At 39.3% G+C, this 22,374-nt stretch overlaps 1 protein-coding gene across 1 annotated transcript; it reads left to right on the top strand.

Annotated features, from left to right (window-relative positions):
• Positions 1–1,240: 1,240 nt before the first annotated feature.
• On the top strand, positions 1,241–22,076 carry cpda (carboxypeptidase D, a). The gene is made up of 21 exons (XM_060887989.1): positions 1,241–1,996; positions 2,993–3,240; positions 8,192–8,334; positions 8,442–8,611; positions 9,277–9,686; positions 9,775–9,966; positions 10,162–10,329; positions 10,419–10,528; positions 10,604–10,712; positions 11,258–11,400; positions 11,837–12,006; positions 13,470–13,757; positions 14,552–14,747; positions 15,062–15,197; positions 15,962–16,108; positions 16,201–16,299; positions 16,513–16,577; positions 17,565–17,696; positions 17,875–18,060; positions 19,334–19,436; positions 19,520–22,076. Exons 1-21 carry the CDS (start codon positions 1,365–1,367, stop codon positions 19,744–19,746), a joined length of 4,074 nt encoding a protein of 1,357 aa, XP_060743972.1. The 5' UTR covers positions 1,241–1,364; the 3' UTR covers positions 19,747–22,076.
• The last annotated feature ends 298 nt before the right edge of the window (positions 22,077–22,374 follow it).

A 22,374-nucleotide genomic window follows, 5' to 3' on the forward strand; every position in this document is an offset into this window, starting at 1 on the left:
ATCTCTGGGCAGAAGTAGAATCAAAACCAACTACTACATTTGAGAAGCAAATGCTTAAGCCCTAGGTCTAAATGTCATGTTTCACGTCTTTGCCAATACTGTAAAGGGCCTTTATTAGTGTGAATTATTAGGTGGCATTATTATATCATTTCTCATTCGACATTTAAGCATATAGATCTATATTTATAGTTTACTTTTATTACACTTGCATGTGTAAATGTAATTTGAGATTAGCTGCCAAGTAAATTTATTTACTTTTAAATGCACTAGGATAAATACATCATTATTATAAAACTTGAGTAAACATGAACTTAGTTATATTACCTCTAACTTACTGTTTTTTTTTTTGTTTGTTTTTGTGATTTTTTATTTTTTTATTTTTTATAAAAACAAAGTATTCTAAGTATATTCATTTCTGAATACTACAAATAGCTTATGTACTACCAACGTGTTTTTTTTAACAACATAGACACTATTACAGGAGTAATTGTGGTGCAATGAACACCGGATAAGCATCAGTGCCAGTGAGAACAATCTAAATAACCTTCACCTGTATAAATATCTAAGAATCTAGACATCAGCAAAGTCATATTTCTTAGAAAATGCATTGAGCTCATAGTATTCAAGTCACGTCGGATTACATAAAGTGCATGTGTGCAAATTAGTCACTACAATATTTACTAAAAGAGGACAATAGTCACAGTAAGAGGTGACAGCAATACAGTTCTAGTGTGGGTTTGGTAAGTGACAACATAATAATAACAACAATAACAATAATAACAACAACAATAATAATAATAATTAATGTAAAAACACAATGACAGTATTCAGCAAGGTGAAAGTATAGCAGTGACAAATATTAAATATTGGCAAGTAATTTTTTTTTAAAATAAATATATTGCTAGCCACAAAAATTCAGCTCATTATGTTATGGCGAAAATTTTTTAACAGTAATGTTTTCATTTTCTTAGCTATTTTTAATACTAGTTTTATAGTTAATTAGATCCTCAAGTCAAATTATAAGCAATCATTGCAATTAGAACGAAGCTTTAATCATTACACCGTTCTCCGACATTTGTTTGTTTATTTATTTGTCTTGAAATCATAGTAGCAAATGGATTTCACGTGAATTACAACCGTTCACATTGCGGGTGGGAAAAAAAACCAAACAAACAAACCGGAAGTAGTGGTGTAACAGTCGCTTCCTGTCTACCCCTAAGAAGCTCCGCCCATCTCTGAGGTTTGCCGGAAGCTGCACATTAAACATCCACACCAGAGCTTGGTGAAGAAGGTCTGCTGTTCTGTTATGGCACAGCTGTTTTTTTTAAACGTTTAATGACTACAGGGAGCAAAATAACAGAGACATGTCGGACAGGAACGGACAAAAAGTGTGTACAGCTTCACTCTTCGCTCTCGTCCTTGTTGTTGTTGTCTCGTCTGTCAGCTGTCGCGTTGTGGAGGCGCCTCGGATCAGAGCAGCAGAGGAACCGGAGACCTATAACACTTACTATAATTATGTAGAGCTCACCCGGCGTCTGGGAGCTCTGGCTCAGAGATATCCACACATCGCCAATTTAAGCAGCATCGGACGCTCGGTTGAAGGAAGGGAGTTGTGGGTGATGCGGATCACCACCGAGCCTCTAAAAGACGTGCCGGTGAAACCCAGATTTAAATACGTTGGCAACATGCACGGGGACGAGACGGTGTCACGTCAGGTGTTGATCTATCTGATCGAGTATCTTCTGGAGCGCTACGGAGACGACCAGCGGGTCACGGAGCTCGTCAACAACACGGATATTTATATCATGCCGAGCATGAACCCAGACGGCTTTGAGAGGTCGGTGGAGGGGGACTGTGTTGGCGACGCAGGGGGCAGAAATAACGCAAAGAACCTCGACCTGAACAGGAAATTTCCGGATCAGTTCATAGAGATAAACGTGAACGAAGCTGATATCCCAGAAAACACGGCCATGATGAAGTGGATTCTTAACAACAAGTAAGCAAACTCAGCCAGCTGTTGCTTTCAACGACCAAATCTGTTGTAGCCTAGTGGTTAAGGCGCTGGACTAACAATCGGAGGGTTGTGAGTTCGATTCCCACGTCCACCAGGCTGAGAAAGGCCCTTACTTGGGCCCCTGAGAAAGTCCCTTAACGCTCAGTTGCTCAGATGTATAAAATAAGAAGAGTCGCTCTGGATAAGGGCGTCTGCTAAATGTTGGAAAATGTAAATACAAACTCATATTGAGTACAAAGTCTAAGTGTAGGACAACTCATAAAGTTAGTATATATTACATACTTGCTGTGTACATAATGTGGCAGTTTCTGCACATTTGCAGAATTCAGTTTTTAATGTTTCTTATTCAGGTTTTCTGATGGCTCACAGCATAAATTATCAGTCATGATTGTTCATTATCGAATGTTTTCCAACTTCCTGTATAGCTGCACTACATAAACAGGGTATAAACAGATGACGTACACCGCACAGTGTCTGCAATGGGCCATACTTAGCCAAAATGTGTACTGCATACAGCATAATTATCTATGTGTTACTTTTGGACTCTGAATCCAGAGCACTGAGTTCCCAACTTGTAGAGTCTGAGTCTAGTCCAGATTCTCTACCTGTAGAGTCTGAGTCTAGTCCAGATTCTCTACCTGTAGAGTCTGAGTCTAGTCCAGATTCTCTACCTGTAGAGTCTGAGTCAAGTCTAAAACTCCTAACTATTCCATATTGTAATATTAACCACCCCATTTTAGTCCTCTAAATTTATGTTTTGGTTCTATCAGTAAAATAGGATTTTTTTTATGAGAACCTTTTCATATTCTTATACATGCTTATAGTACGCTTACATCAGTCCAAGTGTGAATCATAGGCTTTTTAGTCTGTCATGTTGCAAACCAGATGTCCCTGTCAAATTGTCTAGCCTTCAATCGAATTTGCAAGTCAGATCTTTTGTTGATGGGTCAATTTAAAAGTCGGTTTTCCTTGTTTCAGGTTTGTCTTGTCTGGAAATTTGCATGGAGGAACCGTAGTGGCCAGTTACCCATTTGATGACTCAGCCTGGCACACCCTCACTGGTGTCTACAGCAGCTCACCTGACGATGCACTCTTCCGCTACCTAGCACATGTTTATGCCAAGAATCACCCCATCATGAAGACAGGGGAGCCCAAGTGTGATGGAGAACCTGATGAGACATTCAAGGACGGCATCACTAATGGTGCGCAGTGGTACGACGTCCCAGGTAACTGATATATTTTACCTCATTGTTCAGCTTGTTTAAAAAGTACTACTTGGGTTCAACAGCACGTCTCAAAGAAGTTTGTTTTCCCCAAAAAATAAAGCCCTCGGGTGTAATTGTAGCCCATTTCCTTACTCTTGACTGAAAATGAAAGAGCAGAATGAATTTTCTACCAGGAGTATATATTGTCATCGATATTGTAAAAAAAAACCTAAATATATTTTACCAAAACAGTGTTTTGTTTTGGCTGCTTTTTAACCTTGACTTGGTGTCAGCTTGTAAAGATTATGTAGTGGAGGAGCTGGTTTGACAAATGCAGCAGAAATGTGGTCACTCTGAATAAAATATCTAAAACCTTCCTAGTTCCTTTTTTTTCTACAAAATATCTTTCCACAAAGAAGCAGAACATAAATATAGACAAACAAAGTTTTTAATCAGTTACCTGTGTGATGTTCCTGCACTCATCAAAACCGAGAAGAGCACATACACCTTCTGTAAAGATGACAGCAGTTTTACAATTTTTTGACCTGATTAAAAAAAAAAAATCAGTAACATGAATAACCTTTATTTTATCAGTACACTGGCAGTTCCTTGTAAACTTTTGGTACAGTTCTTTCAACATTCTTCTTCTGCACTTTCCTTCAAAGCTAGTAGAATAAGATCTAGGGCAAACAATGTCATAGCCAAGAGCTATATGGCACAGAGGGCTTATCTGGTTATTATGAAAGCACTGAGCAGTCTCGCCTTTAAGTCCTTTAAATTAGCAGCTGTACCCTAAACCAGGCAAGTCTTGATCTCACTGTTGTTTCTGATGATCTTTTATACTTATCCATAACTGTGTTTACAGACATGTTGAAACAGGAGCGAACGCACTGAATATTTATTTAGCTAGTGGAGAAATCATTTCAGTTATTTTTTCTCAAGCATTACTGATTTTTTTTTAAACCGTCTTTGCTCTTAGCACTTTATAAGACAATGTCTGTTTTTGCATAATCTGTCACTAACTGTACTCAAAAACCAAAACCTGTGAGAGGAACTGATTTGTAGCCGCTAATTTAAAAGCCTGTATTTCTGGCATAGTTTTGTCCTGCTGTGTTCTGATACATTTCTTTATAAGCCAGTGCTATGTCAATGTAAAACCAGCATAGTCAGACCGTCACATCACATCACTCTCAGCACTGCAACCTGAGCTGCATTGTGTCCTGAAATCTGAACCAATGGCCACCTTGCACCTGAAGAAAGATTTCTTTGAATGCTTCTGGCACCAGGATGTTGTTCTTCCGGAGCTGATGGGGTGTAAAAACGATGCCAGGTGTGTAGTCTAAAACCTGGCACAACATGTTCAGGTCTGTCTGACATTGCTATTGCTCAAATTAAGATGCAGAGCACTTACAGAACGTTATACTGTATGACACGGCCTAGTTGTGATGCATTATGCTGTGAGACATATTCATATCCAAACAGAACAAATTTCTCAAAAGGAAACTAATAAGTCATAACGGATGTATGGCTTAGTCAGAATCCTCTGTGCATTTTGTTCAATCACAGACCACTTTATTAGGAACACTATACTGACAGTGGTTGACAGAGCTTCCCTTAGCTCACAAAATACCACTAGTTCTTCGTGGCATGAATTTCACAAGATGAAACATTTCATCTTTTCAGGTGCTATTTCTGAAGGTGTTCCACTGGATTCTGATCCGGAGACTGGGAAGTTCTCTGAAGAAGACTGAACTCTGTTTCATATTCATGAAACCAGTTTGAGACTTTCGCTTTGTGACCTGATCATGCTGGAAATAGCCATTAAAACATGGTAAATTGTTGCCATGAGGGAATTTACATGTTTAGCAACAATACTCATAAATGTTGTGGCATTCAAATAATATTTGATTGGTATTACTATTGCCCAAAGTGTGCCAAGAAAATATTCCCCACACCATTACTCCACTTCCACCAGTATGGACTGACACAAGGCAGGTTGGCACCATAGATTCATGCTGCTGGTGTCAAATACTGACCATACAATGTGTGTGACTCAGCAGGAATGGAAATTCATCAGACCAGGCTACATTTTCCAGTCCTCAGCTGTCCATTTTTGGCAAGCCTGTGCAGCCTCAGCTTTCTGAAATGCTAACGCTATGTGGTCTTTTGCTATAATACACATACAAATGTGTATGTATATGGTGGCAGTGGTGGCTCAATCGATTATGGCTCTGGGTTGTTGATTGGTGTATCAGGGTTCAAGCCCCAGCACTGCCAAGCTGCCACTGTTGGGCCATAACCCTCTCTGCTCCAGAGCCACTGTATCGTGGCTGATCCTGCGCTCTGACGCCAACCTCCAACGTTGGGATATATGAAGAAAGAATGTCACTGTGCTGTAATGTATATGTGACAAAAATAAAAGGCTTTTTCCTTCTTTTTCTTCTAATAGACACAATTGTTTTCACTTTTGATTCTGTACTTGGTGATATACAGGTTGAGTTTTCTGTTTTTCACTAAATAGCTAGTACTTAGTTTTTTGCCATTACCAGTTGAACAGGCTCATTCTGGGAGGCACTCAGTACAATAATCGGTTGTAAAGAATTTACAAAGCCCATCTAGAATATTCATTACAATGACCCAGGTATAGAGAATCGCATTACACGTTTTGTGTGAGTTTTCCCAAGCCTAAAGGCATAGCATAACGAACATGGAAATGACGTAAAGTGCTGCTGCAGGCTGAGTCAAACTTGATTTAACTGAAGGAGTAGAAGACTAACACCAAGCACTATTTGTATCCTTGTCACACAAGGATTCTGTGTGATGATCTAATGCAAACATCAGGTGACTTAAGATATGTGTTCTACACACGCATATTGACTTTTAAATGTTTGTTCTGTTTCTCTACGATCTCTCAAGCAGATCAATGCTTAACACACCTAGTAAACGCCTTTACACTTCATTTTAATGTGCACAGTCCTATAAAGATCACGCTGACCTTTTTTATGGTTCTTGTGTATAGTTCTTGAACCCAGGGACTTTCAGGTGTATGAGTTTTTCATCTGGAAAACATAATGCCAGTTAGTTTATCATTAACTGGATATGCTCTAAGACGAGAGAATAAAGTTAATCATAAAATATGCCGGCTCATTTTATGTTTCTGCTTGGATCGGTGACCTACAAAAGAAGAATCAACACATTGTGGTTAACAATAACAGTGACGTGTTCACGTTATGCTTTAAATATTAAAATCTTAAAAATGTTTAAAACAGGATTTTTAAAGTAGCAGACAAGAATGTATTCAAGTTTAATTTATTTTACGACTGATTAATTCCGAGTTATAGGTGTGTGTGTGTGTGTGTGTGTGTGTGTGTTTTATTAGGTAATGGATGAACAGTTCAGTCAACCGTCTCCCATGTTCTCTTGAGATATGCAAAGTCGGTCTGAGAGTGAGTTTAGTTTGCAGGGTCAGCTGAGAGGAACTTGGAAAAACTGACCAGGAAGTGGTAGTTATTTCTTTATTAACAGACTCATTGTTTACTTGCAGCGTTGCTATAAATTAATCCACTGGTCAAGTACATTGGACTGAAAGATGACAGCTTTTCCCTACACACTGATTTAGAGTGTAGAAGACGCTGAATGAAATATAATACAGTATTGAGGACAGTATATTAAACCCTTAAACATAAATTCATATAAATGGACATACATTTATGCTTAATTCCTGGTGCTAAGAGTAATCATCTAGTTTAATCCCACCCTCAAAGCTTAGAATAGATCACAATTATATTTAACATATAATAAGTATTATTTCTTCTGTCACAGTTAATTGAGATGTAAACATAATAGTTCAATGAAGTAAAGCTGCATAGAGGAATTTGCTTTTTGCTCTGCGTCACTTCTATATATATATATATTTTTTAGATCATGAGTTTTTTGTTTGTCCTTCCCAGCTCTGAGCCCTTGTAGATTTTTAGGCCAGGATGAATGAGGCTTAATTTGTGCATATGTTCTGTTCTTGAAGGGTAAATTTAAGTAACACTTTACATTAAGGCTTCTTTAAATGGCATTATTTAGCATGTTGGTTGGCATGAACAAACCACAAACGTCAGCATCAATAAACACATTAACAAATATTAATGAAGCAACTAACACTTTTGTTAACGGATTGGAAAAAGAAAATTGTAACAAACCTAGAAAAGACACTAAACCAGTGGGCATATCATTGTGGATTTTACGTGTCCAGAATGGAGTGTCTTGAAGTTCAAGATGGAATATTTACATCTGAAACTCAGCATTCAGTACATTCTCAGCATTCAGTATCATGCTGGAGTTTATTTGACTTATATGAGTAGAATCTTATTTTAGTCATGGAATAAATAAACAGTCAGTGCTGCTGCATGTTATTAACATTTAATCAGAATTCAATGAATGCTTCATAAATTGAACATTAAGGAATAATGCATTACAGGCTGTGTTAATCATAAACAGAGCATTGTGATGCAGGCTGACATGAAAAGGCTTCAAGTGTGTGCCATTGTATCAGACCATCTGTTGGCATCCTGTCCTTCCTCGTGTACAGAAAATAGATGGATGGATTTTTGTTAAGGAAACCTTTTCTAATAAACACCATTAACAAAAATAAGATTTAGAGATTTCTGAGACTCTGCGCCTATTTTTGGGACAGTTCCCTAGACCTTGATGTATATCTTTTAGTTTTTTCATATATTTCAGTTGTTGGACCAAAATTCTAAATACTTGTAACTTACATTTGCAGGGTTAGTGAGAGGGAAAAATCTCTAAATGCAAGAAGTTGGGTTTCCTTTGTTTACTTAATGAGGTTTACTCACATAACACTTTGTGGCTGAGGGCGATTTTGCCATAAATCATTCGAAAGTGGGTTAGGTGGTCTTGAACTCGTATTACTGCATGTGGTGACATCAGTCATTTATATATATCTTGTATTTCTGAACAGGAGGAATGCAGGACTACAATTATTTAAAAGGGAACTGCTTGGAAATCACCATGGAGCTGAGTTGCTGCAAGTATCCGCTTGCTTCAGAGTTACCAAAAGAGTGGGAGAACAACCGAGAGTCTCTGCTGGCTTATATGGAGCAGGTTCAACATCATTTAAGCATTTAGTTTCATTTATCCTGCATTTAGATTAGTCAAAAGATATCATTTGTATTAGTATATGATATTCACTGACCTCGATCTCGTTTCAGGTTCACATCGGTGTGCGAGGTTTTGTCCGAGAAGCCGGAACCGGTGCTCCTATTTCTGATGCAGTGATTTTTGTAGTAGGAATTAACCACACCATAACCACTGGTCACTTTGGTGACTATTACAGACTGCTGCTGCCAGGAACCTACAGTATCACAGCTGTGTCCTCTGGGTAAGCCTCTGACCAGACATGGTGTGGCATCAGACTGTCACAAGACTAGACATGCATCTTCTCTTTTTGAACTTTCATTTAAGTTCTATTTTGGTTAGTCATGATGTTGAGTAAATACTGAATAAACGTTTTTTTGTTCTGTTTCTATACTTCTGTAAAGCTGCTTTGAGACAATGTGAATTGTTAAAAGCGCTATACAAATAAATTGAATTGAAATTGCTTATTAAATTACTCATGTGTTTTAATTCTATGTGTGTGTGTGTATGTATGTATGTATGTGTATATATATATATATATATATATATATATATATATATATATATATATATATATATATATATATATATATATATATATATATATATGTATATAAAATAAACAGGTATATAACATGCTTGTAATGTGACGTTTTCATATAGATTAAATATAGAACAACGAAAAGGAAGATTTGCCTTTATTGTGTTAATGGGTCGTTCAACATATTTAGCAAGATCTTTTAGGATCAGTGCCAAAAACATTAAATAGAAAAATAGATTAAAAATACTTCTTATGAATTCATGAATTGCAAATGCGCAGTGTAGATCTGTTGAAATACTTCCCTTGAAATGTTGTTCCTGTATTTGTCATACACTGTACACACAACTTGCTTTCCTTTTGTGTTTTAGTTTTGTGCCAATGACTGTGCCTGGCGTTCAAGTAACCGAGGGCAAAGCTACAGAACTCAACTTCACACTAGCACCTCTAAGTAAGGAGAGTGTCACCCACACAACTGTAACCATTACTACACCCTCTACTGTAGCTGTAACCAACAGCAGCCACATCCGTACCGGCTCCAGCATGCCCAGTGATGGTACAGGGGTTACAGACGTGTCTTTAAGCAGCTCTGCCCCAACACCACAGCCGCAGCAGCCTCAGGAGTTTCGTCATCACCATAACAGTGACATGGAGCTCTTCATGCAGAGATTCAGCACCAAATACCCCTCCATCACACGTCTCTACTCCATCGGCAAATCCGCTCAGGGCCGTTTGCTTTGGGTCATGGAGATCTCCGATAACCCAGGAAAACACGAAGAAGGTGCTGTAAAATATGAATACTCTTTCATAACGTGTTTGTCAACCATTTGTGTATATTGTATATTAAAACGATTCAATACCTCCTTTAGGTGAACCAGAGTTTAAGTATATTGCTAACATGCATGGCAACGAGGTGGTGGGACGAGAGCTGCTTCTAAATCTGATCGAGTATCTGTGCCGTAACTATGGCAGCGACCCTGAGGTCACGCAGCTTGTCAACAACACTCGCATACATATCATGCCCTCCATGAACCCAGATGGCTATGAAATTGCACAAGAGGGTAAGGAATAGCTTAAAACACACTCTTTAACCTAAAAATTTCAATTGAACCCTATATTTATATGTGGTTCTTTTATTAATATTTATATACATGAACAGTAATTTGTTGCTTAGCATTGTTTATTTTTAGCATTGTAGCATTGCTCCATAAATTTGCCAGTAATTCAACATAATAAACAAGTGTGATCTTCCACAGGAGATGTCAATGGCTACCAAGGGCGTAATAACAGCAACAACTATGACCTAAATCGCAATTTTCCTGACCAGTTCCAAACCACTATTGAACCCAGACAGCCAGAGACTATAGCAGTGATGAACTGGGCTAAAAGCTACCCATTTGTGCTGTCGGCTAACCTGCACGGAGGTAGATATCAATATCTTAGGTTTATCATGTTCCTGGTCTACAATATGGCAATCTTTACACATGTACATTGCTGTTTGTGACATTTTTAGGCTCTCTTGTGGTAAATTATCCTTATGACGATGATCCGGAGGGTGTCAGTAGATATAGCAGGTCTCCGGACGATGGTGTGTTTAAAATGGTCGCTCTTGCTTACTCGCAGGTGAGTGTGAGCTATTCTTGGACTTGTTCCACATTTTCACAAGCACACCCATTAAAGACTTTTCTTGTGTTTTAGGAAAATCCGCTTATGTATAAAGGACACCCTTGTAAAGATGTAAAAGAATACCCTGATGAGTACTTTAAGGATGGTATTACTAATGGAGCTGCTTGGTACAATGTGCCTGGTAAGTGGCTGAATTCAGAGACAAAATATGCATCAGAAACTTTTAAGATATTGAGCAGTTCCTGAACATGTTTAGGGTTTGCAATTATTATATAACAATACAGGCTACTTTAATAGGAACACATATACAGTGATACCTCGAGATACGAGTGCTTTTGACATACGAATTTTTTGAGATACGAGCTGTGATTCGACCGAATTTTTGCCTTGAGATACAAGTAAATTTTTGATAGTATTTTTTTAAGTATTTTAGTAATGGGCAGCCTGAAGTCCTGTACCAGAATGTTATAATTCCTGAACAAAACCCCATCAATGTACAAATACAAGACATATTAAAATGAAACACAAACATAGATGCGTGTAGCCTTAAATGATAAGCCAGTTTTTCTTCAGCAATAAGAAAACGAGTAATAATATGTTCAACCCTGGGCCTATTTTTAAGCCTCTTGCTTGAAGACAACATGCTCAAATGTAATGAGTATTGATTTGGTTGTGTTTATGCATGTTCTGTGTGAGTGAGCTTTGTGTTTTGTGTGTCTCTTCTAGGTGGTATGCAGGACTGGAACTATCTTAACACTAACTGCTTTGAGGTGACTGTAGAGCTGGGCTGTGTGAAATATCCTCCAGCACAGGAGCTGCCACAATACTGGGAGCACAACCGGAGATCTCTGCTGCAGTTTATTCACCAGGTTCATTACTGTTTATCTGTCTGTTTCTCTCTCATTGTTTTTATGAATCTTTTATTCTTTTTGATCTCTTTTACACTTTTCTGAATAAAGAAAGCGAGAGAGAGAGAGACAGAGAGACAGGCAGACAGAAAAATACTTTGATTGACATTACTCTTAAGTTTAAAAATAGTGAATACTGGTTTACCGGTTTTACTGTTTTTTTTTTTTTAATAATCCCATCTCCGGACACAAACCTCTCATTTTATCCAGGCTTTGGACAATAAATAAAAAGGCATACTGTGAAATATTTACAAACATTGCACACATATTGCACTTGATTACTGAAAAGTACATAGTGTGGCCTCGGCAGGTACAGGGAGGTATCAGGGGTGTTCTACTTGTATCCAGAGTGCATGCATCACTCTGTATTTCTTGTATTTATCTTCATGATCTCTAGGTCCACAGAGGAGTGAAGGGGATGGTGACTGATAGTAAGGATGGCACTGGTATACCCAATGCCACCATTACTGTAGAAGGTATCGACCACCCCATCACCACTAACAAAGCTGGAGATTACTGGCGTCTGCTTGTACCTGGAACATACCACCTAACTGCCTCGGCTCAAGGGTAAGCTACCTCACTGCAAATGAAAACAGACTTGTGCCTCAGTGCACTTGCATCTGACTGGTCAAATGGTGTTGATTAGCAACAGTGTGTGAGGCAAATCAAATTTACTCTTATAGGACTTAGAGCAGATCCTCCACAGTAATCTAAGGCAAGTAATAAATAGATTTTTTTTTTATTTTGTTTCTTTTAAATAAGAAAAATGTTGATATGGTGAAATGTAATAATGCTATGTAACGTTTATGGGACGAGTTGATGCTACATAACAGTCAGTAAGGACTTTTTACTACTTTTCAGGATTTTCTGTAACATGACATTCCCCCCCTTTTTTTTTGAGACAGACGTTATAAGAGAGAATGTTGGTAGCGGTTATACAATTAATATACAACAACTAATAATAGGAACTAATAGTTAAAAGTATGATGTGCTGTTAATTATCATTGTTAAACTAAGACTTGTAATTTACTGCTAAATTGCTGTGGTAAGGAATAAAATACAATGAATAAACAGTCAACTTCTTGGTTAAGTCAACTTCAAATGCTAAAAGGATATGACTGGCTTCTTTGAGTTTCTTTCTTGAGTATGGAGATACACTTATATTTGCAAATGTTTTGGGGTGTCTGCCTTTAAATGCACATGAACTTTAATGACATTCTTAATCATTCCGGTATAAAAGGGAGTTGGCCCACACTTTTCAGCTATAACAGATTCAACTCTTCTGGGTGGTCTTGCACAAGCTGTATTAGTGTGTTTATGAGAATTTTTGACCATTCCTCTCGCATTTGTGAGGTCAGGCACACAAGACAAGAAGGCCTGGCTCATAGTCTTCGCTCTAATTCATTCCAAAGGTGTTCTGTCAGGTTGAGGTCAGGACTCTGTGCAGGCCAGTCAAGTTCCTCCACACCCAAGTCGCTCATCCATGTCTTTATGGACCTTGAAATGTTGGAACAGGAAGAGGTCCTCCTCAAACTGTTCCCAAAAAAGTTGGGAGCATGAAATTGTTCAAAATGTCTTGGTATGCTGAAGCATTAAGAGTTCCTTAACTGTAACTAAGGGGCCAAACCCAACTACTGAAAAGAAAAAAACAAACTCCACACCATAATCCCCTCCACCAAACTGTACACTTGGTATAATGCTGTCAGAAAAGTACTGTTCTCCTAGAAACCAACAAACCCAGACTCATCCTTCAGATTGACAGACATGCCTAGGTGCTTGATTTTATACACCTGTGGTCATGGAACTGACTGGTACTCCTGAATTCACTTTTGGCATTATAATGTATCATCTCCTGCTTCCTCTGTGCTTAAAGCTCCATTTGCATTTATTATTCAGCTTTCAGGTTTAGAACTGGTGATAAAAGTTTTTGTAAAACGCTTCAGTGCTACGTCTGTTTTCCTGAGAATATAATAGATAGACAGAATTTGATTGTAAATTAAAACCTCTCTTTCTATTCACAATTTCTCCAGCTACAAGTCTGTTGTCACGTACGCCACCGTGCCTGATGGTGTTGCAGAGGTCGTGGACTTTAAACTGACCCGGATACAGCATGTCAACAGCAGCCCCACCAGCCATCGAGACTCCAGTGAAGAGGAGTTCCAGAGCTTCATCAAGCAGCTGTCAGTGGGACCTGGTCTGGACCAGCTCATCCAGAACACAGCCACCACCAGCAGCTTCCGCTATCGTGGCTATAAAGAGGTGTCCGAGTTCCTGCGCAGCCTCAACCTCAACTTCCCAAATATCACCTCTCTACGCAGGTACTGGTCTCTTACCTGCACAGCTGAGTGCATCAGAAAATTAAATAAAGAATCAAAAATTCATATTTCTGCAACTGTCTTGTGCAATCAGTCTTAGATTAATGAACAAAATGAACATATGATGAGTCATATGTCAGTGGATCCAACTTGTGGAGACAAGCCAGTACCAAAGCCTAAAATCCTGTTTGTTTAAAAAAACACACACATCCTCTGTCAACACACTCTCTCAGGAGGATGAATATTATGTCTGCAATGTGGCTGGTGATTAATCTTTTAAGCTTTGTGCTTAAAAATGTAGGATGACATAATCTCAGAGAAGATTTTGAATATGTATTAAGAAAAGCAAACAGGATATTTACAGCCGTTGCAGATTGTACTAAAGACAACATATTTTGCAAGCGGGTTGCAAAATAACTTGCCGGAAAAGACCTGCTTGAGTGTTCCTATTAATACACTCAGATTTAACAGGTTCATGTCAGTGTGTGGTAAGTGTACAATGTAGAACACAAATAAAAGAGAAAGGAGGAATCCACATTACTGTACAGTCTGGTTTCATATTGCAACCAAAATGACCTGCCTGCTATGATTAGACCAGCATTCAGGGAGAGATGGGGAAATTGGGCTACAAGACATAATTGTGGAAACTAAAACTAAACAAGACTACAAAGCTAAGACATAATCGCTCTTTCCTGTAATTTTCCAGTCAGAGTACAGGCCGCTTTTTCCAACAGCATTTCAGCTTCTTTGTCACAGGTGCAGATTCAGAGCCGTGACCTTGTTTTAATCTTGTCTAGTCTTGGTCAGAGTGTGGAGTTCAGAACCATTTGGGCCCTGGAGATCTACAACACTCCTGAGGTGCCAGCGCCATCCGAGCCCAAGATCCGATTTGTGGCTGGCATCCATGGCAATGCTCCAGTGGGCACAGAGCTGCTGCTGGAGTTTGCTGCTTACCTGTGTATCAACTATGGCAAAAATGCTGCTATTACAAGGGTGAGACTGTGTCATCTTGTATTTGTTCATTTTTTTTTGTCTACCATCATTTTAATATCATGAGTCATGAGACACCTTCTAGCAGGACAAACTCTTATTTTTAGACGGGCCAGGAAAATATTATACCTGGATTTGAAATAAAATAGCCGTTGAAGTTGTTATGGCAATGAACCTGAATACAAAATGAAACAATAAAATGCAATTACACAGTTTTTTTTACCCCACATTTATAATATGTACAGTATCAAATTGTGATCTAATCACATTGACTACTTTTCACATTTCTAAACCTCTCATTCTCTTTCTCCTTTTAGTTAATCAACAAGACAAGAATTGTTATCCTTCCTTCCATTAACCCGGATGGTCGTGAGCTTGCTAAAGAAAGAGAGTGCTCCTCCTCTGTGGGTATGACCAATGCAAATGGCAAAGACCTCGACACTGATTTCTTTGGTAAGCATTTGTAAAAAAAAAAAAAAAAAAAAAAAAAAAATCTTGCACACTTAAATTGTGAGCAAACAACCAACAAGACCAGCTTTTACTGTTGACATTGCAAAACTACTACTAACTGCTAAGTTCATTGTGTAGACATGCTTGTGGGCTTTCTCTGGATTCTCCAGTTTCCTCCCACCTCCTACCAAGTACATGAGTGTCGATTGTTTATGCTAGATTGCGACTAGTTGTGAGTATGAGAACGACCATGCGAATGTGTATTTGGTGCCCTGTGATGGACTGGTGTCCTATCTAGCCAGTATTCTTGCTGCATGTCCATTGTTCCTGAAATAGGTTCTGGATCCACTGGGACACAAACCAGGTTACAGCAGTGTGAAGATTTCCTGCTGTTTGTACACTGAATAGTCCATAATTCTCCGGTATTGGGTCGATCCACCCATTCTCTGAACAGGGTCACAGAGCACCTAGAGCCTATCCTAGAGAACTCGCACACAAACCTATTCACATACTAGAGCAAATTTAGAGATGAAAGTCTGCCTATAACTCACGTCTTTAAACTGGGGGAGGAAACTGGAGTACGCAGAGCAAACCCCTGATGCAGAACATGCAAACATACTGGAGCTGTGAGGTAATCGTGCTAACCACTAATCCACTGTGTCCCCCAGCTATATGTTATAGGTTTTTTAAAGAACATCTGTGTTTACACTGTGGAATAGTAATGTTGTGAATTGTGTACAGAATTATGTGGATTTGGTGTTTTGTAGGTAATGCATCGCAGCGCTCCACAGAAGCTCAGCCTGAGACTCGTGCAGTGATGGATCTGATACAGGAGAAGGGCTTTACTCTGTCAGTAGCACTGGATGGAGGCTCTGTACTGGTTACCTACCCCTATGACAAACCAGTTCAACCAGGTCTCCCATTTCTCTTCTCAGATGGCAGCTTAATGGTGGCAGCTTATTGACATGTTTTGGAAAGGGTTTTAAATTTTGCTGTGTGTTTTCAGTTGAAAATGAGAGCACCTTGAGGTATTTGGCTACGGTGTATGCCAACAACCATCCCACAATGCATTTAGGAGACACTGGATGCCCAAACAATTCCCAGAGTATGTGAAGTGCTTTATACTGCTTTTTACACTGTAAATAAATTTAGCTCGAATTGTTATTGTGTAATACTCGAATCAAGTCGAATCAAATTCATTTTAATTATGGAACATAAATTAATGAGCAGCAGTCATATGGTTGAGAGCTGACACTAAAGTTATCTAGTTTTCTATTTAAATGTATAAACATTCTCTCAATGACTCGTTTAATTTCAGTGGGAAACATCCCGGATGGAGTGTTGCGGGCAGCTGAGAAACACAGTCACATGGGCAGCATGAAGGTGTGTGTGTGTGTGTGTGTGGGTGTGTGTGTGGGTGTGTGTGTGGGTGTGTGTGTGGGTGTGTGTGTGGGTGTGTGTGTGGGTGTGTGTGTGGGTGTGGGTGTGGGTGTGTGTGTGGGTGTGTGTGTGGGTGTGTGTGTGGGTGGGTGTGTGTGTGGGTGTGTGTGTGGGTGTGTGTGTGGGTGTGGGTGTGTGTGTGGGTGTGTGTGTGTGTGGGTGTGTGTGTGTGGGTGTGTGTGTGGGTGTGTGTGTGGGTGTGTGTGTGGGTGTGTGTGTGGGTGTGTGTGTGGGTGTGTGTGTGGGTGTGTGTGTGGGTGTGTGTGTGGGTGTGGGTGTGGGTGTGGGTGTGTGTGTGGGTGTGTGTGTGGGTGTGTGTGTGGGTGTGTGTGTGGGTGGGTGTGTGTGTGGGTGTGGGTGTGGGTGTAGGTGTGTGTAGGTGTGTGTGTGTGTAGGTGTGTGTGTGTGTAGGTGTGTGTGGGTGTGTGTGTACACAATTATTTTTTAATGTAAGGATGTTTGGCTGTTAAAATCTTGAGACTTTATGTTAACAGTGAGTCCAGCTGGGAGTGTGGGGCACGTTCTATGATACATTTCCTGGCTACAGGAAACCGCTTATCAGTGTTTCCTGGTTGTGTGTGTTATTCCTGATTGGTGCACCCACAACCAGAACAATGGCAGTGTGACACACAACACACTACTGCCTTTAATCTCATAAAGCTTTGCTTCCTCACTTGCTGACAGTCAACACCTGGACATGACTGAGGGTAATGCTCACAGGGCAACCATATCTAAGAAGTTATGGAGGAGTTCCAAAAAAATGTGTACTGACTGAAAAAGCCCATGCTTCTTAATAATCCATGAAATGTCCCATGCATACTCTCCAGTGAACTGGCAGAAATACTTTTGACTTTCCGAAATGTATAGAACATTTCTGTTCAGTTTGTTTCCATTTAACTTGTGTTTAATTGTTATTTGGTTACATTACAGGACTTCAGTGTGGACTTTGGACACTGTCCTGAGATTACGGTATATACCAGTTGTTGCCTATTCCCCCAAGCTGATCAACTGCCCACCCTTTGGACTGAGAATAGGAAGTCATTACTCAGCATGCTGGTCGAGGTCAGTTAGAATTTTCCTTCCATAAGCCATTGCTCTGTCTGTAATATCCTACATTGTTCCTGCTTACAGTCTTAAGAACTCCCTGTCCTCTATATGGAAAGTGATGGACTCAAAAAACACGGCATTCTTTGTTAAGACTAAGCCTTTGCGGCTTAAATTTCATTCTTTTTTTTTGTAGGTGCACAAAGGAGTTCGTGGAATTGTAAAGGACAAGAGTGGCAAGCCCATAGCGGGAGCAATGATTGTGCTGAATGGTGGTGTGCGAATGTTCACCAGTGAGGGAGGTTACTTCCATGCTTTGCTGGCTCCAGGGTCACACAGCATTGAAGCAGTAGCAGAGGGATACCAACAGCAGAGGCAAAAGGTTTGAGAATTCTCATAAAAACTAGGAGTGCATTGATCTAATATTGTACATCAGTGTGACTCCATTGTGATATGACTCCATTCAGCACTATACAAGTAAATTGAAATGAATGAGTATAGGATAGGGGGGCATGGTGGCTTAGTGGTTAGCACGTTTGCCTCACACCTCGAGGGTTGGGGGTTCAATTCCCGCCTCCGCCTTGTGTGTGTGGAGTTTGCATGTTCTCCCCGTGCCTTGGGGGTTCCTCCGGGTACTCCGGTTTCCTCCCCGGTAGAAAGACATGCATGGTAGGTTGATTGGCATCTCTGTAAAATTGTCCGGAGTGTGTGAGTGTGTGAGTGAATGAGAGTGTGTGTGTGCCCTGCGATGGGTTGGCACTCCGTCCAGGGTGTATCCTGCCTTGATGCCCAACGACGCCTGAGATAGGCACAGGCACCCGAGGTAGTTCGGATAAGCGGTAGAAAATGAGTGAGTGAGAGTGAGGTGAGTATAGGCTATGGATAGACATATTTTGCTCTCTTTTCCACTGAGAATTAGTGGGATGTTGATTGACGAGACAAATGTTGCATGCGAATCATGACCGTGCTGTATCAACTCAGCAAAGATGTAAAGATGTGTTGAAAAAGAAGTCAGATTGGATCAAATCAGTATCAAGCAAGCATGAGAAAAGTTCAACCAAACCCTGAATTCAGTGAATTCCTAAACAAACAGTGAATTCCTAAACAAAAAGAAATACCTTTTGTGTGTGTGTGCACGTGTATGTTTTACTGTCATGCTCAATGCCACTCATCAAGTTTTTTGACCATTACTTTTTGCCTGGTTCCATACAGTGGTAAATTACAGGCTAAAATTTAGCTCACGTTGTTTAAGTTATTTGCATACACTGCAAAACAATGCAGGAATGCTGTTTATGCCATGCTTATGGCCATGTGAGGCATTCAGCGGAAATATAAATAGAAAAATGCGTCGCATATGTGTGTCGAGCGCTCATGTTGCACATCATGCATTTTGCGTCTGATGCCTGGGTTTAAATCCTGCTTCCGTATCTAATGGAGATATAGAAACTACTGCTGGACAGTACACTGGAACTGGAATCCAGTAAACATTTGACTGGTGAGCTGAATTTAACCAGCTGCTGGTCCAGATGCATCATTAACACTAATGCATTATCATAATGAAAGCAAAAATGAAGTATCCACAGAAAAATGTCTATCTAAATGAATTGAATTTATTTAATTTCCTCCCCTCATTGTTTTGCTTTTGCCTTCTCCAGGTGATTGTCTCATCATATGAGGCAGCGAGCTTCATTGTTATTGAGTTTGACATGGACAACCGCATCTTCGGTTTACCGCGAGAGTTAGTGGTGGCATCTGCAGGTAAGATGCAAATGATGAAGGATAATTGATTAGATAATCTGTTGTTTTATATTTTTGAATGATTTGTGTTTTTTCTGCTTCAGCTGCAGCTATGACAGCTCTGGCCATCACTGCCTGCATCATCTGGTGCGTGTGCTCAGTCAAGTCCAACAGGCAGAAGGACGGCTTCCACCGCCTGCGCCAGCACCGGGACGAATATGAAGATGAGATCCGGCTCACGTCCATGGGCTCCAAGAAGTCCCTGCTGAGCCACGAGTTCCAGGACGAGAGCGAAAGCGATGAAGACACACTGTACGCCAACAAACTCTGATATTTAACTCTCTTGCTATGCTCATATCCTACATTGCCACCCTACTGAGAGAGACAGAAGATCAAGTTTAATCAGGTGTCTGTCCAAACCAGCAGGGGGTGCTCAGCTCACAGGCCCGTCTGCCCAGACTGCCATGAAATCTATCCCAGGATGCACTTTACTGGCCTAGTGAGATCGGTTGACTGTTTCACAAGTTAATGTATGCAACCATACAATCTGCTCTCAACCAACATGCTATTTATTTGAGGCTAAATTATACTTGTTTATAGTGTGGAAATATTCTGCACGTCTCTTCCAGTCAGTACATCTCTAACGCAGTTGCCCACATGAATCGAAACTCAGCAGGATTACTAAACACAGTGCCTTGTTTGATTAGCCTGAGCCATTGCTGCCTGTTGGATATCACTAGGATGTATAGATCAATGTAATGTGTGTAAGCTGAAATATCCTCTTGGAAGCTCTGTGTTTGGGTCATAATCAGGAGTATAATTATTATTTCTTTTTTTTTAATTCACATTGTCCCACACAGTATGTGACAAATTATGTACATAAACTGTCTTGGAGCAGAATTGCTGCTTATGATTTCTAATACTGAGATCAATTCTGGGTAAATGTGTGCCTCAAAACCTCAATGCTGAGAATCTTTAGAAACCTTTAGAATTTTTTTTATATATATATATTTCAGCAACTATACTTTTATAGTGTGTTTCTCCCTGGACAGTGCAGTTTGGTAACTAATCTGTGACACTACATCTTGTCATGGTTTTTGTTTCCAAGTTAGCTGTACTGTAATGAAATACTTACCCCTCTTTCCAGACTCACTGGTGAATCCATGCTGACACGTGGTCAAACTGAAATGTCACTCTATTCAGAAAACCTGCAAAATATTCAGGTGCCAGTTACAGTTTACTCTTGGATGTATTTTAGTTTTAGTGTTTTTATTTGGGTCATGCACTCGCGGTAATGACGTCTTGAAGCATTGTATTTAGTGCACCGTGTGAAAGAAATGAAAAGTGAATTTACTTCGTGTTTTTTATTTTTTTTTTTTTCCCCCATTTATACCAGTCAACATTTCTGACTTCTTTAATGAACAACACGTTAACTATTTATTGTTCCATTTATTGCTGAACATACAAACATTCTTGTTAGCATTTTATTATAGCAGTATCCATGTGTACTGTTGTGTGGATTACTAACCACACTGTCCAGAGGGAAAACACTCAGTCAGTTATCAGTTTGTTGAACATTTTGTATTGTAGCATAATATACAGTGCTACGGATATTTGACTTGCCAAGTAATTATTTTCTTACGTAGATCATAGAATGCGACGGATCTTTGTAAATTTGTGGACATCGTTAATATATTAAACCACATCTGAACGGTTTATCGAGCCACAGCCAAGTAGTGGGTTGAAAACATTTTAGTTCTCAAATATTCCAGATGTTTGAGATCAAATCAGGCTATAATCATTTTCACATTTCCTGTTCTGATTGTTCTCACAGGAATTCTGTTCCGATCTGTTTTTTTTTTACTGGTGCTTCTGTATAAATTCAATACTTTAAATCAATCAAATGATACATTATTCAAATTTAGTAACAATAATCTACGGTTTTCTCCAAACCAAATGGTCACTTGGACATTTTTATATCTAAAAGTGACTTTGCTCTCTCACTTACTGCCAGTTAACATCCAGTGACTTTGAAATGCCCTTAAAATCCCACATTTTTACTGACTTTTGCAGATTTGGATAAAAACAAAGCACAGGCAAAATAATGGATATTAGCCATGTATGTCAGTGTTTAATAGTTTAAGTAATCAGGGAAACCTTTTTTCTTGAACTGTGTCTATTCTTGTAATTTACATAATATACTATAAGGAAATGTCTAAGTGTGAACCTAAGAAGCATGTAGACTGCTTTTAGTCAAAATCAACACTTCTTTATATGCTCACTGTGGTATTCTCTCTCTCTTGTGCTCTCTCTCTCTCTCTCTCTCTCTCTTTGATATCCATATTTCACATCAAACATGAGGTTCATTTGTTTTCTTTAGTCCACTTATATATATTTTTTTCATGAATTGCAAAGTCTAATTTGATGGCTTGATGCTGACCCTTGAGTGTAAATGACTTGTGTGTTTGAACAAACATGTATAGCTTTTGGATGTATTGGTCGTGCAGTTGTATATTTTTCCATTTTGATACAAAAGTGATTGTAGATAATTGAAGTCACTTGTGTGTAAATGAAGAGCAACCTAACTGAGCAATGACACATGATGGTTCAGTTTGAATGACAGACATATCAAATAAAATGGATTTAAAAGCCTGGAATAAATGTGAGATGGCGCTCGTGTAATTTAAACATCTTTATTAAGTATTAAGTACATCAAAATACCCACCAATACATGCAGGATTCATTGATATCTACACATCCTGAGAAAAGTCTTGTCGCCTTTCCGAGTTGTAGGAACAACAAATAATAACTTGACTTCTAGTCGATCATTTGGAATCAGAAGTGGCTTATATGAAAGGCAAAGGCCTCTAGATTATGCTTATTTTACCAAAATAAAATCTTATCATGCCTCGATTTTTAATTATTTAATTAGGACAGAAAGGTCAGACTTTGCTTAGAC

The sequence above is a fragment of the Tachysurus vachellii genome, chromosome 15 (assembly GCF_030014155.1).
Source record: "Tachysurus vachellii isolate PV-2020 chromosome 15, HZAU_Pvac_v1, whole genome shotgun sequence".
NCBI lineage: Eukaryota > Metazoa > Chordata > Actinopteri > Siluriformes > Bagridae > Tachysurus > Tachysurus vachellii.